Source organism: Rissa tridactyla, chromosome 1 (assembly GCF_028500815.1).
Source record: "Rissa tridactyla isolate bRisTri1 chromosome 1, bRisTri1.patW.cur.20221130, whole genome shotgun sequence".
Lineage (NCBI taxonomy): Eukaryota > Metazoa > Chordata > Aves > Charadriiformes > Laridae > Rissa > Rissa tridactyla.
Genome location: NC_071466.1, coordinates 25,501,479 through 25,516,824, shown reverse-complemented (window position 1 = coordinate 25,516,824; position 15,346 = coordinate 25,501,479). Strand labels below are relative to the sequence as shown.

General features: G+C 42.7%; 1 protein-coding gene across 1 annotated transcript in view; it reads left to right on the top strand.

The window, feature by feature from the left end:
* Positions 1-338: 338 nt before the first annotated feature.
* Positions 339-15,346, top strand: part of FLT3 (fms related receptor tyrosine kinase 3) — a 43,350-nt gene continuing 28,342 nt past the window's right edge. Inside the window, exons 1-3 of the mRNA XM_054213341.1 lie at positions 339-471; positions 12,700-12,824; positions 14,459-14,661. Coding sequence (XP_054069316.1) covers positions 417-471; positions 12,700-12,824; positions 14,459-14,661 — 383 coding nt within the window. The 5' untranslated portion in view covers positions 339-416. The remainder of the gene's footprint in view (positions 472-12,699; positions 12,825-14,458; positions 14,662-15,346) is intronic.

Below are 15,346 nucleotides of genomic sequence, written 5' to 3'. Positions count from 1 at the left end.
CCCCTCATCAATACCCAGAGAAATTACGCAGACTGCCAGCGCGTGAAAGCAGAAACTATAACTGCTTCGAAAATAAGAATTGAGGTGAGACAGCAAAAAGTCAGCTGCACCAAATTTACCCGAGAAAATATGTTTTTGTAGAAGTGTGAGCGAAGGGCTAAAGAACCAGGCGAGGACTGAGCAGCTGGAGCGGAGGCAGCTGCTCGGCTTGGCGGAGACATCCTCCAACAGAAGGAAGACCCCCAGGGAGGCCCCTCTTCTCCCCGTCCCACAGCCATTTCCTTCAGGCTCAGGTCTTGGGCCCTCGCTTTTGAAGAAGTGGTTTCACTGTGGGCAGTGACGCGCACCCTTAAGGCACCACCTGCACGGCTCGGTTTCACTTGCCGGGGCTGGGGGACTGCAGGGCATCACCAGCCATGGCAGCGAGCTGGCCCCACAGCCGCCCCGCTGGAAGCCCGTTTCAGCTAGCAGGTAAGGTCTCCTCATGTCACTCCTCAGACCTTTTCCTCTCCATTTCCCAGTCTGTCACTGCACCCTTCACATCTTTCCTTTCTTTCTCCTTTGATTTCTTACCCATTAATTTTCTCCCATATCTTTTATTTTCTGTCCCACCTTTCTTCTCTCTTCTGGGGATGCTTTTCTCCCTCCCATCATCCTACTCTCTCCCAGCCCAGCCTGCCCTTTGCTCTCACTGCACCTGATATATTTCATGCTCAAGGCAAAAAATATTTAAATACACTGATTTTTTGTTTTCTTTTTCCTCATGTAAATGTGTTTCCTGGTGTTAATGCTAGCTTGACCTCATCACTTTAAACAAACTATCCGCAATTTCACAGGTAAATAATCTGTGAATTGGATAGCTTGGTAGAGTGAAACACAACAATGCATCTGTATCTTAGCAGGTTTTGTTGTTGTTCTTCAATGATCTAAATAGAAAAAGGCATTATATTAACATCTAGAAAGTGCTTTTGTTTTGTTAGAGTGAAGAGTTTTGGATGTTAAAGCTTGATTTCCTCCACTGAAAATCATCCCAATGTTTTAACTGTTAAGAGAAAAGGAAATAACATTTTCTTCCACCTCAAATGCCTGAAACAGTTTTTCTCTGGCTCTAAAATAAAAGGCTCATCCTGTCAAACATGATCTTGCTGATTCCAAATCCAGGGCTGAAACAGAAAGAGAGTCTGTTTTTTTCTGATTGAAGCTGTTCTGAAGCATGCCTGGGAAAGTTATTTAAGAATCTGTGGTCCGTTTTCAGCTCCATACACAGGGATAATAATATTTACTTCAAAGAGCAATTGTTAGATATTATTCATTCATGGTTGAAAGTCTACGTGAGCTATTTGAAAAGAAGGTGGAGTAAAAATGAAAATGAGTATTTTATGATCTGCTGCTTTGCATGACTGCTGATACTACTACTAAGCAAACCCTGTCAAAGAGGGATTTCTGTGTTTTCTTCTTGACTGAGCTTTGCTAGTCTTGCGGACTGTGTAACAAAGTAAATAAAAATGATTAGCATCTGGGTTGTTGACGGTGCCCAAAGGTGCCTGTGAGGGATAGACTTCAGCACAGCCAAGGGACGGTTCTGCAGAGAGAGAGCAAAAGGGAGGGGAGCCCAAGGTGTGACTATCCTCCAGGAGGACTGGCGTTCCTTCTGTTGAGATTTAGTCAAGACAAGGTATATAGGGAGGAAGCATTACTTCTTGCAAGGCCAGCTGATATAGGGGGAAAAAACCAAATGCACAAACCAGTTTGGACGCACAAACCAGCTAGGATTTGAAGGGTCAGATGCATAGCTGACAACAGAAATCCTGAGAACTTCTAGCTCTTTACATCTCTCTCTAGCAGCTCACTCTTTAAAAGCAATTTTGATGTAAAAAATAGTAAGCATTTCGTGAATTATATGTAATTTCTTAAAAATGCTTGTGTTCCCTTTTAGAATCTATCTGTTGTTGAGAGATAAAACCTAGTAATAAGTTGTGCAGACACACAGATGGTATTCAGAATCATCAGAAACTGCAACACTTAACCAGCAAAGAAAAGCTAAACTGTAATAACACCTAGAGGAGAATCTCCACAATTTCTGTAGACTTAAGGCACCAGGTCTGTCTTTAAATTATAGGCAAAAGTTGCAGGAAAGAAAAAGCATCTTGCCTGTGTTATTTGCTGGAAATAAATGCTCCCTAGCAGCAAGGAATGTAATCCCAAGAACTTTAGAAAAAAGTATATACAATATATATGTAAATACAGCTATATACATTAAAAGCACTATTCTAGTTTCTCATGTTCTGAGATTTTTCTGGTCATCCTAAACAAGAGCTTGTGGTTAAAGAGAACATTATCTAGCATACACTTAATCTTGCTGTAGTGGATGGGGCGGGAGGGTGGATGGGGCCTGGGAACTGAGGCAGTAGTATAGTTTCGTGTTTTACAAATTGGAGAATTTTGTGACAAACAGAGACTTGCGGTGACCTTTCTCATCAGAGGAAGTTTTCCATCAACAACTGCCCTTGCTCCCTTTATTTTTGTTGCACCCTCTCTTACTAAGAGCTGTTAATGGGATTACGCACAGTTTCGGGGCACCTGAGAGAAATGAAGCTGTGAGATGCTGACTGAGATCTCCGTGTGGCTGGCAAATGGGAGGAAATTTTATATGAGCAAGGATTGTTAACTCAGGCCCTGACAAGATCTGGATTAGATTGTGGTGTGTCTGATTGCACAAAACTATAGGACAATACTGTTGAAAAAACCCTCATAGAACACACAGGTGTCCATTACATTCCTGTGACGGAGACCCAGGAAAATAGGAGATGGGCCATCTTCTTGCTTTGCAAGAAGAACCCCAGAAATGCTTGGGACCTGGCTGTCTGCAGCATCTGTCCATCTCCCAGCAACACACAGGTTTCTCTCTGACAAACCAGCTGACAAACATTCCAGAGCAAGTTCAGGCACCGAGCCCTGCCACTGGCAGGAAGGTGAAATCAATGAGCACCCCAGGGGGAATCGAGTTTGATCCTGACTACAGTCTCTTTCCCAAAACATGCAAAAACCTGGGTGCAAACTGGCTGTGAATACTGGATAAGACCAGTACACGGTCTGCTTACTCAGGGAAGCAGTCGTGCCTAGGAGAACATATTTTCATGGTCATCCATCACCATGTATTTCATGGATCAGATAAGGTGTCACTTCTGATGTGAAGATTCTTGAAGGTGAAAGGATTGTGCAGGAAAAGGGTTATTTTCCAATGGAAGTAAATACAATTTAAGACCATGAGTGTTTTATTTCTTTTGAGGTTTGGCCCCATTTGCTCTTCCCCGCTTTTTCTCCAGAAAATTCCTCAGGTTACTCATATTTCAAGCTACTGAGAATCTGGAAGATGCTCAGAGCGCAGCCCGACTGCCAGGGCCACCCCACATCTCTGCCCCACGGTGCAGGGTGCACGCTGCTGTGAGTGCTCAGCGGCAGCAGGTTTGTCAGCGGAGCAGAGCTGTGGGCATCCTGTCCTTCTGCAGCATCCCCTTCGAGAGCCTGTCCCATAATGACACCAAAATAATACACACAGGACACCTCTTCTTCACAGGTTTCTGAAAACGTGACTTTCAAAAGACCTGAACCTTCATGGCATAAACTCAGCCACGTTTCAGATTCTGCTCTGTTATCTGAGAAGCTGTTTTGGGTCATTGCGTTGAGTTAGGTTTTCTGAAAATCTTCACGGAGATGTTTGCTGTGAAAGGCAGGGATGAAAAAGTCCAGCAAACAGCAGTGGAAATGAAATTGGAGACTAAGACATTTATGGAACAAAAAGGTGGAAGAGCAGGAATGGATGACCGATGAAGGCAGAAAGTAATTTCAGTTTTTTATAGTAACACTAGAAAAGGACAAGGACTGTTTAATCCCAGTGATCACATACTTTTAAAAGGAAAAGAGGTGTCAAAAAATCAGTTCAGAGCCGACAAACAGCAGCATTTCTCGAATGGGCAGAAAGACCTTATGTCCCATATGGCTTAACCTTATTGCTGTTAATAAAAATACTTTTAAGAAGATGCTATAGGACTCTAAACTGAAACTTGTTGCAAAATGCTTCCTTAAGGAATCTGTAACCCCTCAAACACAAATAATACCCTAAAAGTCACTGGTGTGTTTGAAGGATAGGCTCTTCTTTTCTCCTCTATATTTCATGAGAGACAAAATAACAACAAAGCTAGACAGATAGCTGGATAAACATTGTGTGCCTATTTCCCATCCAAACAAAGGAATGGCTCCCTAATTTTTCTAAGATGTTTCCTTAAAAACTGCTGAAACAACTGAACAGCGTAAACAGACAGAAAAGATAGCTTATCACCTGGATATTTGGCTCTGTTACTGTTGTAAAAGTAAGACATTATTTACTCCTTTCTTTGTAGTCTAGGCTTAATTGTGTAGATAAGATGTCTAATGGGTGAGATACAAGGGCTGGTTTGAAAAGTGATTTATTGTTATAACATGCTCTTTAAGGAGTATGTTGGATTTTACATTTGTACAACTGCTTGGGAATTGCAATTATTTTTAAACCCTGACCTCATAATGATACAAATAAGAACAACTAATAGGTTTTTTTGTTCATTATTACCAAATTTGATACCAAATACCAACTATCATTTTTATCACATACCTTGGATTCATTTTTAGCCTTTCATATTTTGTAGCAAAACCATTCTCTCCCACTCTCCCTCTTTCTGTCCATCCTTGCCCCATAGACAGTGCAGTCCTGTGTTCCCTCCTCACCCCCTTTTTCAGGAAAGGAGGGGCAATATACTATAGTCAGTTGTGGAAACCGTTGTTTTCATTTAAAAGGGAAGTTTTACAATACTAGGATGACAAGTAGTATCATTTCATTATCTATCATCTTTTGTTTTCATTTCTCTTTCCGGCAGATCCTTTTCTCCTTGTTGATGAGATGCCAGGAATCTCATGCCTTTACCTTTACATACGTAAATAAAGCAGCCCTTGCTTGCAAGAAGTTAATAATTCCACTAATGTCAGTAGAAGTGCTAGAGTGTGTCATGTAATGAGGCTGGAGTACTTAAACACAGAGCATTTTAAAAAAAAAAAGAGTTAAAGTGAGCTTGCTTATGTCATTAGATGAGACATATCTGCTTGCATTGCTTCAAGGTTGTCTATCTAGCTTTTTAATGGCACAAAAGTGTCATCCCCATGAGCAAACATCCTCTAGAGAACAGTCAAGAATAAGGACAGACCAATGCCACTTTCTGATCATGGGGGACCTCTGTGGTGGCATCACAGCAGCACTTCTTTGCCCATAGAATTGTTCCTTTGTTCACAGAATCACAAAAAGCTTGAGATGGGAACAGACCTCTACATGTCACCTGGTCCAACCTCCCTGCTCAAGCAGGGCCAGCTAGAGCCAGCTGTGCAGGACCCTGTCCAGGCAGCTTTTGAATATCTCTGAGGGTGGAGACCATTGCCCGTTGCCTCTGGGCAAACTGTGGCAGTGTTCAGTCACCCACATGGTGAAAAAGTTTGTGCCTGTTGCCTCTGGTCCTGACATTGGGCACCACTGAAAAGAGCCTGGCTCCATCCTCTTTGCATCCTCCCTTCAGGTATCTATCTGTACACATTGATGAGATCTCCCTGAGCCTTCGCTTCTGCAGGCTGAACAGCCTCAGCTTTCTCTCCCTTTCTTCATAGGAGAGATGCTCCAGTCCCTTCCTCATCTTTGTGGCCCTGTGCTGGACTTTCTCCAGTAAGTCCATGTCTCTCTTATACTGAGGAGTCCACAACTGGACACAGGACTCCAGGTGTGTCCTTGCCAGTGCTGAGTAGAGGGGAAGGACCTTTACCTGCTGGCAAAACACCCAGGATACCATTGTTCACCATACTTAGTGGAGTGGAAATGTCTGCCTGATGTGGGAGCCAAGAAGCAGCTCCCTTGAGAGGATGAAAGAAGTGGGCAAGCAGAAGAAGAACCAGCCGCAACGTAGGCTCTTCCTCAGAAAGGGAGGAAGTAGCCTTTTCAGCCACTTTTCAGCCACTTCCCCAAAAGAGGTGTCCTCAGCAGTCCCAGTTATTCTTTGTAAACTGGATCGCAGGTGGCTGGAATGGCACAAGGGCAGCAGGGATTTCAGTGAGCTCCCTGCAAGCACCAGCCTGAGCTGAAAAGTCACCATAGGATCATGGTGCAGGGGACCTTTGGAAGGGCTGTCATTCATTCACGCAAAGTCTCACGCAAAGCAGACAAAATGAATAATAACAAGCAAAATAACAGATCGGCTGTTTTGAGCTGTGCCTTTTATCTCAGACTCACAGGCAAGGTAGATGGAGAGTTATCTTAGTGAAATGAAAGGCAAATAAGGGTTTGAATACAACCCTGCAGCCCTTCCTCACCCAAACCCAGGTAAACAAAACCAGAAGAGGCAGGACAGAGAGATAAAATGGAGCTAAATGCCTTGCTTCAGCCTTCAGCATTTGCTTCGTGCTAAGCAGATGATTTTGTTTTTCTTTTCAGATAAAAACCATGAGTTATTGGCATAGACTGAGAACTCAAAAAGGTGATTTCAAAGCAAATCTATAAATTAAGGAGTGACAGGGTGCCAGGGCCAGTTTGTATTTAGCAAAGAAGCCTGCAACAGCTAAAGGGGTTGAGCTGCTCATAAATTTACACAATCCCTCACTAACAGCAACTCATTCCCGGAGGAACAGCAAGTCTTCTGTACTCAGGAGGGCAGGTATATGATTTGAAAGTCTGAAAAATGATAGGAATTTATAAATAAGTCAAAGGAGGAGTGTAAAATATATCCCCAGTGTGATTCCTGATTTGAAACCTTCAGCCATCTCAATTATTCTGCCTTAAAAATCTCTATGAAATTTATAAGCTGGCTGCAGTGAGCCACAGGCAGAGCTGATGACTTTCCTCGTCTAAGAAGAAAGGTACTACTTACAATTGAAAGATGTAATTGTATCCAAAAGATGAAGTTTGCTGAAATCTGTGCCAAAAATATGTGTGGACATAACAAGACAGAGAACAAATTCTTGGAAATAATGTCCAAGTCATTAGATATACAAAAAAAATGTGAAAGAGTAAATTCCTTGCAGCTGTTTTCATCTGGGACCTGAAAATGGAGGTTGAGAAAAAGATGAGGAAAATGAAAAATATAGAAAATTAATTCATGGATAGAATCTTCCCTGCTGCACATGGCAAACTCTGTTGGAGTAGGCAGGTCTTGGCGGTGATGTTCCTGAGGCAGATTGAGCAAGCCTCTTCTTTCTTTATCATATGTTGAAAGGAGAACTTTTAGATTCAGGCATAGATTAAATTTGGAAGTTAACTTCTTAGGCAGAGGCAATGTAGTTTTACTACAAAAGCTGACGTGAAGTGAGTAGGTTATCAAACAGCAGAGCCCTTTGCTGGCACTTGTACTGGATGAATTAGAAATGGTTATTCAATGTGACAACAAGTTCTGGTTTAATATCTCTTCAGAAGAAACACAACCTACTTGAAGAAGTTCTGCTGAGTAGTAACTTTTAACTGTATATGCATGAGTTGTTCTTGTGCAAAAAATACCTTTTTTTAAATTTTTTTTTTCTTTTTTTTCAAAATTGTAGAACTGAGTCCGAATCCTATCTGAGCCATGCAAGGATAGCCATGGGATCTCCCCAGAGTCAGTATTTCTAAGCTTTCTGTCTTTTAACAGAAAATCAGAAAGTGTTTGCTGGAGAGCCTGTGAAAGAAAAAAAGAGAAAAAAAAAAAAAAGTCAGTTATCCGTCATCAATGATTTCATTAATGTATGAACGAATTTAGCGGGATTTTTTTGTTTCGCGTTTCATTCCCTAAGAATAAAAATACGGCAGGGCAGGTCCTTCGCCAGCGAGCAGGACCCGAGCTGGTCGGGCTCGTTACCAGTGACCCTGCGCGTCAGGCGGGAGGGACCGGTGTCTTCTCACGCCGGCTCCCGAGGAGCAGAGCGCGCTGGGGCTGCGCGGGGCTGCGCGGAGATGCGCGGGGCGGCAGCGCCCCCTGGCGGCCGCCTCCTGCCGCCGCTCCCCACCGGTGCGTCGGTGTTCGCAGGGAAGAACAGAGCCCCGGGAAGAAACGTGGTGCAATGGCAGGGCCTGAGCGGCTCTGGGTGGTACACATGGAGGGGAGGAATTGCGGATCCAGGAGGAAAAATGATCCAGGTGGAGGGTGGCAGACAATGGCAAACAAAACCGGTGACAGTAGCATTCCAGGACGCTGTATAATGTCAGTGTTGTTTCTCTTTATTAGTTTTTGGGTCAGTACACAGAGCCTAATTAAGCACTTTCCGAAACCGCACGGCCTCCCCTACTTCCCTCTTCTCACTGCTTTCCTGTGCAGTGATTCAAGTCTAGAGATTCTGGGTTCCTTTCCACTAAACCCTCCTGAAGAGCTTCCACGCTCTTTTTTTCATCTCAAATCTCGTTCATGCTTGAACATGACTGTAAATAATTACAGCAGTTCACGTGATGTTTGTTGTAATTAACTGGAAAGACCAGATAAATGACTGGTCCTGAACTAGATGTACCCCAGCTAGTGTTACCACAACTAGTCGCAATTAGCATGAGCTGCGACAGAGGCGTCTTGTCACCCACCTTGCTTTTTAAACCTTGTTCTAACATGGTTATTGTTCTGCAATATGGAGCAACACCTCTGGCCCCATCATCATGTGAGAATGAATTCACGGGCTGCAGATTTTGGAAGCTGGGAGTTATTTAAGCTGAAAGGGTGAAGACATGAAGGAAGGAAGGCATGCTTAAAAGCTGAGGAAAGAGAAAAGTTCAATGGGAGAGAAATAAGATATGAGTAAAAGGTAGGAATTCATTTAAGATCAGTTCTTGCTGCATAGCCTGCATCCCTTTGATTTTTGCCATATTTATGTTGGGTAAAATTCTCACTTTAGGATCTACCACTTTGGGGGTGATGTTGAGAAAAAGGCAGACACATACAAAGGCATGTTTTTTTCAGAGTTAATGCCTGAGTATTAGGCTCATCCATGTCACCACTTTTACAGATTTTTGGTAATTTTTTGAAACCTTACATTTCTGGCAGCACATGACTGTGGGAGAACTAGAGCTTTGCTGGAAAAAAAAAAAAAAAAGAGTTCTTCTACATTCCCTGATCATGAGGACAATTTGGGAAAGTTGATCCAGAGAGTCTCACCCAGAGAAAACAGTCAGAAGCTAAATAAGAAGTAAAACATAGTTTGCTCTATGTAAGTCTCCTGAGCTGCAAAGTGGAGTGGAAGATTGTAATATACCTAAGAAAAGCCCGACTGCTATTTAAAATACTAAGCACTCTGAGCTGAACACAAACACAAGATGTGTTCCTTGGTGTGAAGAGAAAGGTTTTCTCTCCATCCTTCCCAGTGTTCCAGCTCCTTAGCTATTCTCTTGCTCCTAAACTCAGACTTTCAACATATTTTGGAGTGGCTTTCCCAGTTTTCCAAAGGCTACTTTAGTCATCCTCCATTTGAAAATAAAATTTCATAAGCATTTCTATTAGATCAACCATCTGGTAGCTGAACTTGCTTAAACACAGCTTCTTGGTTTGATATCTCTCAGGTAGATTCAGGCTTTTCTTCTCAGAACTGTTACATCTAAGCCCGCTTTTGGACTTGTACAAGCATTTTCCCATGCATGTGCCTACACATCTTGATGAAATCCTGACTCAGTTTATGGCAACTAGAGGTTTGTCTGACTTCAGTGAGAACAGGATTTCTACTACTGCATTTATTTTTTGTATAACCTATAAAAAGATAATGAAGATGGAAAGCAGGCATAAACAAACATGGTTCAGAGGCAGCGATTTATTTCCATTCTAGCGTCACTACATTTCAGCAATACACAGTATGATTATGCACGTTACGTATTTGATGTTCCTTGCCGAGTGCTCTCAGTCTGTGCAGTTGTTACTTTGGGCTTTCGGGAGGATGACTGACTTGTAGACCATAACAGCAGTCCCTGAACAGACCAGCTAGAAGCTGAAAGATCAAGATAGTGAATCAGAGCATTGCCATTTTCCCAGTATTTCTTTTCTTGATTCTGCTTCTGCTGAAAGGTTTGTTCATGCTCTCATTTTCTATTTTGTCAACGTAATGTATTTCTCAAAGACCTACACAAGTTTAGGTCTCATCTCATGTAAATACTTCTGACTAGCACATCACTTGTTTTTTCTCACTGCAAAGCATCTGCTATCATCTCAGGTTCCAAATATCCTTTCTTACCCTAAAAACCTGCCTGGATTTCAAAGGAATAAAGGCAGAGGAGAGCACTGACAAGCTCTACCAGTTAATGGATCCTGTACATGAGGGTGTCAGGCTGCGCTCTACTGCGTCTTCCAGAATATACTCCCACATACCGTTCCTTAACAGATGCAGTTCCAGTTCATCAGACACCTTGTTTGCGTGTTGCGCTCACAGTCTGGTTGCTACATCTGTCTGCTTCTGCCTAACTCTTAGCTGCAAATCTTTTCCCTGTTGGTGTTTAAATACGTCTTTCCCTTTCCAACTGCGGCATTAGGCATCCTGCTAACAAGGCAACGTGAGTGGAGTAAAGCCAGGGATAAATTGGCTCAGCTTGTACAATCAGAAGCTAAAACTATTGGCAGAATGCTCAACAGGCCAAATGAGTTGAACTTTTGAGGTCGTATTTTCTGGTGTCTCTTGGAAATCAGTGGATGTAGGTGGGTGCCCTTCCACTAAGCCCCTGGCTGTGAGGCTATCAGATGGCTCTAGTTTGAAAAGGGTGAAAGGTAAAGCGGGCAATAAGCAAACAGAAGTGGAGAAAGCTGAGGAGCGAAGGATTCGGTGAAAGGCTAGTGAGAGGGCTGGAAACCTGGCTTGCATCGATGGGGAGGAATTCAGGATGCTTGGTATAGATACATAATGCATACCTGCCTTTTAGCTGCCCTCTGGCACTCACTGTCTCAAAAAGTGCAAATATTTTTTTTATAGCCGATGGAAGGAGACACATGTCTCCACAAAGAAGTCCTGTTCGCCTTTCTTAGGGATCACAGACAGACGGACAGGATCTTCCTCAGAGCTCTGCAAAAGCAGACCGTTGCCTGTTCATACTGTGGAAAGGTGGCACCCAAAATGAAGAGTATGTTAGATGCGTGAATGAGAAGCACTCAGTCTTAATCCATATTTGCCAAGAGGGCAGAGAAGAGGTTGCCAAAGTGTTGCCAGCTTAGAGGTCGGGCAGCTCCAGAAGGCACAAACGTCAAAGAGGAGATGGCAGCAACTCTTACTCATTTCTTCCTTCTTCCAATTTTGCTCTTTCCAACAACTGCAGAAATAGTATCATTACTTTCATCCTTCAAGCATTTCATGATGTATTTACCTTTTTTCCCCCTTTCAACTCTGCACCTTGGTTTATGTCCAACTGTCTTGGGAGCTGAGGGGGAACCAAAAAAAAAAGGAAAGCAAAAAACCAAGAACCAAGGGCAAAAATTCACCAGGCCGCCAGGAGAGAGATGTTATTTTATGATTCAGTGCTTATTTGTACTGTTGAGAACTGGCTTTAGAGACTTAATGGAAATCAGACACGTTTCACCCAGCCAGTAGGGCAGTTTTACTTCTCTTTTTCTTGTTTATGTGCAGTGGTGGAGGCATGCCTACTATACAGCTCCTTGAAGGCTAAAAGGTGACTTTTCAAGCTACTGTCCCTGCAGAAAGCCTCATATGAAGCATTTCAGAGAGATGAGGCAACATAAACTTTTCCATACTGTTTCCTTATGCATAAGGTGAATGACATTTGCTCCTCCTGCCGGGGCTGGCAGCTGGAGAGTGAGCTGCCCTGGCTGTATGGACTTCTGGGGCACCACAGAGCCAGGGAGGTGTGGAGGAGGGAAAGGGCAGAATAAAGCCACTGGCTTTCTGCATCTGCTTTCCTCAAAAGTGTGGGAATTGCTGCTTTGTTTGCTTCCCAGAGGGGAAAGAGCATAAGACTGAGAGTGGCAGCTCAAGGGAAGAAGCGCCTAACCTGGCCCTCACTTGCAAGCTGCTGGGGTGCACGAATCCACACGAGGGAGGCTCAGGAGAGTCTCCAGTATGTCAGATCAAATACAGCCTGTCCTGGAGAGGAGGGAAAGGGAAGACTAGATCTTGGGCCCTTGGGTGAGCTGAGCATGGGCCCTAAAGGCAAGTGGGGGACTTTATTTTGCCATTGCTCTGTGCAGGAGTGAGGGGTGTCTGGGGAGTGTTTCTGACCTGGGCACCTGCTTAGTGCCAATGGGAGGGATGGTGCAAGATCATCCTCCAGCTCACGATGGGCAGACGCTGGCCTGCGGCTGCAGGCTTTGGTGCTGCAGGGCCCTTCCAGAGACACTGATGCAGGAGTGAGCTGCGAGAGGGAGCCTGTGTTTTGTAATGTGGTTTCTAAAGGAGCTTCCAAAACACGTAAAAGCTTTTGTCTTTAGACATTTTCTGCAATGTTATGGAACATACTTATAATTTATGATGTATGTGTGCTTTTGAAAGCTTCTCTGAATAGTCCATGCACTCACTTCCAATACACAAACGCAGAGTTTGCAAATGCACGTGATATATCTGCTTATTCCTTTTGCCTTCTTTTTTCAAAAGATGTAATCTTTCTACAGGTTTGTTGTATTTTATTTTTATTAAAATTATTATCCCTGACCAGAGAGGTAGACATGATTACATTTGTTTTCTATTTCTGTTTTACAGTTCTTGTTATGACAGCAGTTACTTTCACTTCTGCAATGAATCAAAATACATCTGATATTATGTGTATGTTTATCAGTCAGAAGAACGAAGGTTCAGGAACACCGGAGGCATCGGTATCTCCTAAGGTAATATAACAGAGAACAAGTTGCTTAAGAAATATTCCTGTCTGTTACAGAAATACCTTCCCAGAATCTTACAACATCCTAAACCTTTAGGCTGGGGGGATGTCACTGTCAAAATAAAGAGAGCTAGGCCAAATGTGACTACAGAAGGTTAAATGGAAATGCATATCACAATTCATAGTTTGAAACTGTAAATAGATAAGCACCAGTTTTCTGTAAAACCGATGTTTTAATTACTGCCTTGATGCTGTCTCGCATCAGCACACCTGAATATTGCTGAACATTACTGTAAATGTATCAATGTAAAAAACTATGTGGCCCTAAGAGAGGATTGCCGAGGCCATGGAGCAAACCGGTGGCCTGCCACGGTGTGTGTGTGCCACGACTGCTGGGACTCATGGGGAAACTGCACCGTCCTCTGTTCCCACCACCAGAGCCCATAAATCCCTGCCTGGTCTAAATCTTGACTGAGACACCAAAGATGAATAGGGAATCAAATACAATTATTTTTTTTCTTCTGACTCGAAATGGCAGAGGGCCAAGAAGAGGTCATGTGCATCTAAATTATAAAGCAGCTGAGACCCGCAATTGACATATTTCCTGAGAATTCTTTTTTCAAGATAGTCTTATAAAATCTTTTTCATTCCCGGACAAATAAATCAATAATTCAGATAACAAGTGAAGGTATACCAGTCAAAGCTGTGCTGTCCTTGTGTCTGACAAGGCAGAATACAGCTGTTCTCTCTAGATACTTCTCAGATCAAGTGAAGGAAAAAGAAGGAGCAAGAAAAGAAAACCAACTGGCCAAGCACAGTATGGGGCAGAGGGTGCAATGAGCTCTGTCCTTTCATAAACTTACACCAGATAAATTTCACCTACCGAAGTAAGGGAGACATTTGGGGCTGCTCTTCAGATGGAGCTACTTACTTACCGCCTTTTGCTGCAGCTAAGATTAGAGACTCATTTATCCGTCGGTGACTTTCAGAATGACTGTGGAATATTCTCTTTCTGTTCACAATTCTCCTTTAGCTGTATGCAATGGTGAGGAAATGAAAGGTGTGAAGGCGCCCAGCCCTAACGTTCTCTACCCAGTGAAGCCCCCAAGTTGTTGAGGAACAGTCTAGGCAGATGCTGCGATGACAAGCAGTGAGATGCTAAAAAAAAAGCCCATTCTGGTCCTGCCTTTGCCTTCAGGTCACAAACAGAAAGGTTGCATTGTAGTTCTGTGTCTTCCTATGGTTCTACATGAAAGGAAACAAAAATGAGAGCAAAGAATAGCTGGTATCACTAAGGGAAATTATTATGTTTCTGGTTAAAATTGTTCTCTGCTGTCTGTCTAGAGAACAGAATTCACTAATTCAACAGGAATCCTATAGTGTTTCCTTGTGCAGTAGAATTCAACATATTTATGAATAAATTCGACAGTAGAAATGAAAAAATAAAAAAATAAACAAAATGATGGTATGATGAAGGTGTTATTTCAGTATAATTTGCATTGATATTTGGGCATTACAAGGCATTATTAATTTATGAAAGCTTTTCCAGAAGAGCATCCTTTAAAAATATTTGAATGCAAAAACCAGAAAACTAATCTACTTGCTAATAAATACATAACAATCTGTCCTCTTGCATTGTAGATTTCTGATATTTTGGAAGATCTTGGGTGTTATTTGAATTCTCAAGGAACAGGCAACATATACGAACCAACTAAAAATGTGGAAGTCAATGTGTTTGAAGATATTGAATTAAGAGTGTTAATGAACATTTCAGAGATCATTTCATGCCTTTGGTTTTTTAAAGAGAGCAAAGCTTGTAAACCTTCATTGGACTCGGAGAACCGGTAAGTCAAGGGATGTACTGGATCAAAGACCCTGTAAGAGATCATTTCTTTTAGGATGCAAATGGAATATTTTCTGTGACTGTGCTTGCGTTTAATTTCATGTTATGCATTATCTTTTTTAATCTTCTAATCTTTCTTAACTGTTTTCACCCTGCAGCATGATGCTGATTGTCATTTAGACACATATATGCATGCAAAACTTAAAGTCAGAATAGTTTGAAATAAGCTCATTCTTTTAATTTGTGTAGCATCATGCATGGGGTTCTCCAGGGGCTTTCTGACATTGATCAATTTGAGCTTTGCGGTGCTCATGTGAGGCAAATATCATGATTTTGTAGTCAAAGAAACTGAGGCATGGAGAATTATGTGATTTGTTAGGGTCGCACTGCAGATCGGGAAGGGCACCCTCTTTCTCACAGCCAAACCTGGGCTGGAACCTGAGGCTGGATTGTTGCCTCCTCCTGAAGAACAGAATGGGATGGGATTGTAGGTAAAACATTTCCCTGTGGATTTCCCCAGCTGTCCTAAGCTCAGGAAGTCCATCCTTCCCAATGCTCGGCGTTAAGCTTGTGGTACCTGTGGTTTTAAGTTCCTACGTGCTGCTTGTGTAGGAAAATACAGGATGAAAACACTTCATTCTAAAGGGTGCTAAGTAACTAATGAATACTGGTGTCTCTGAAGGGGT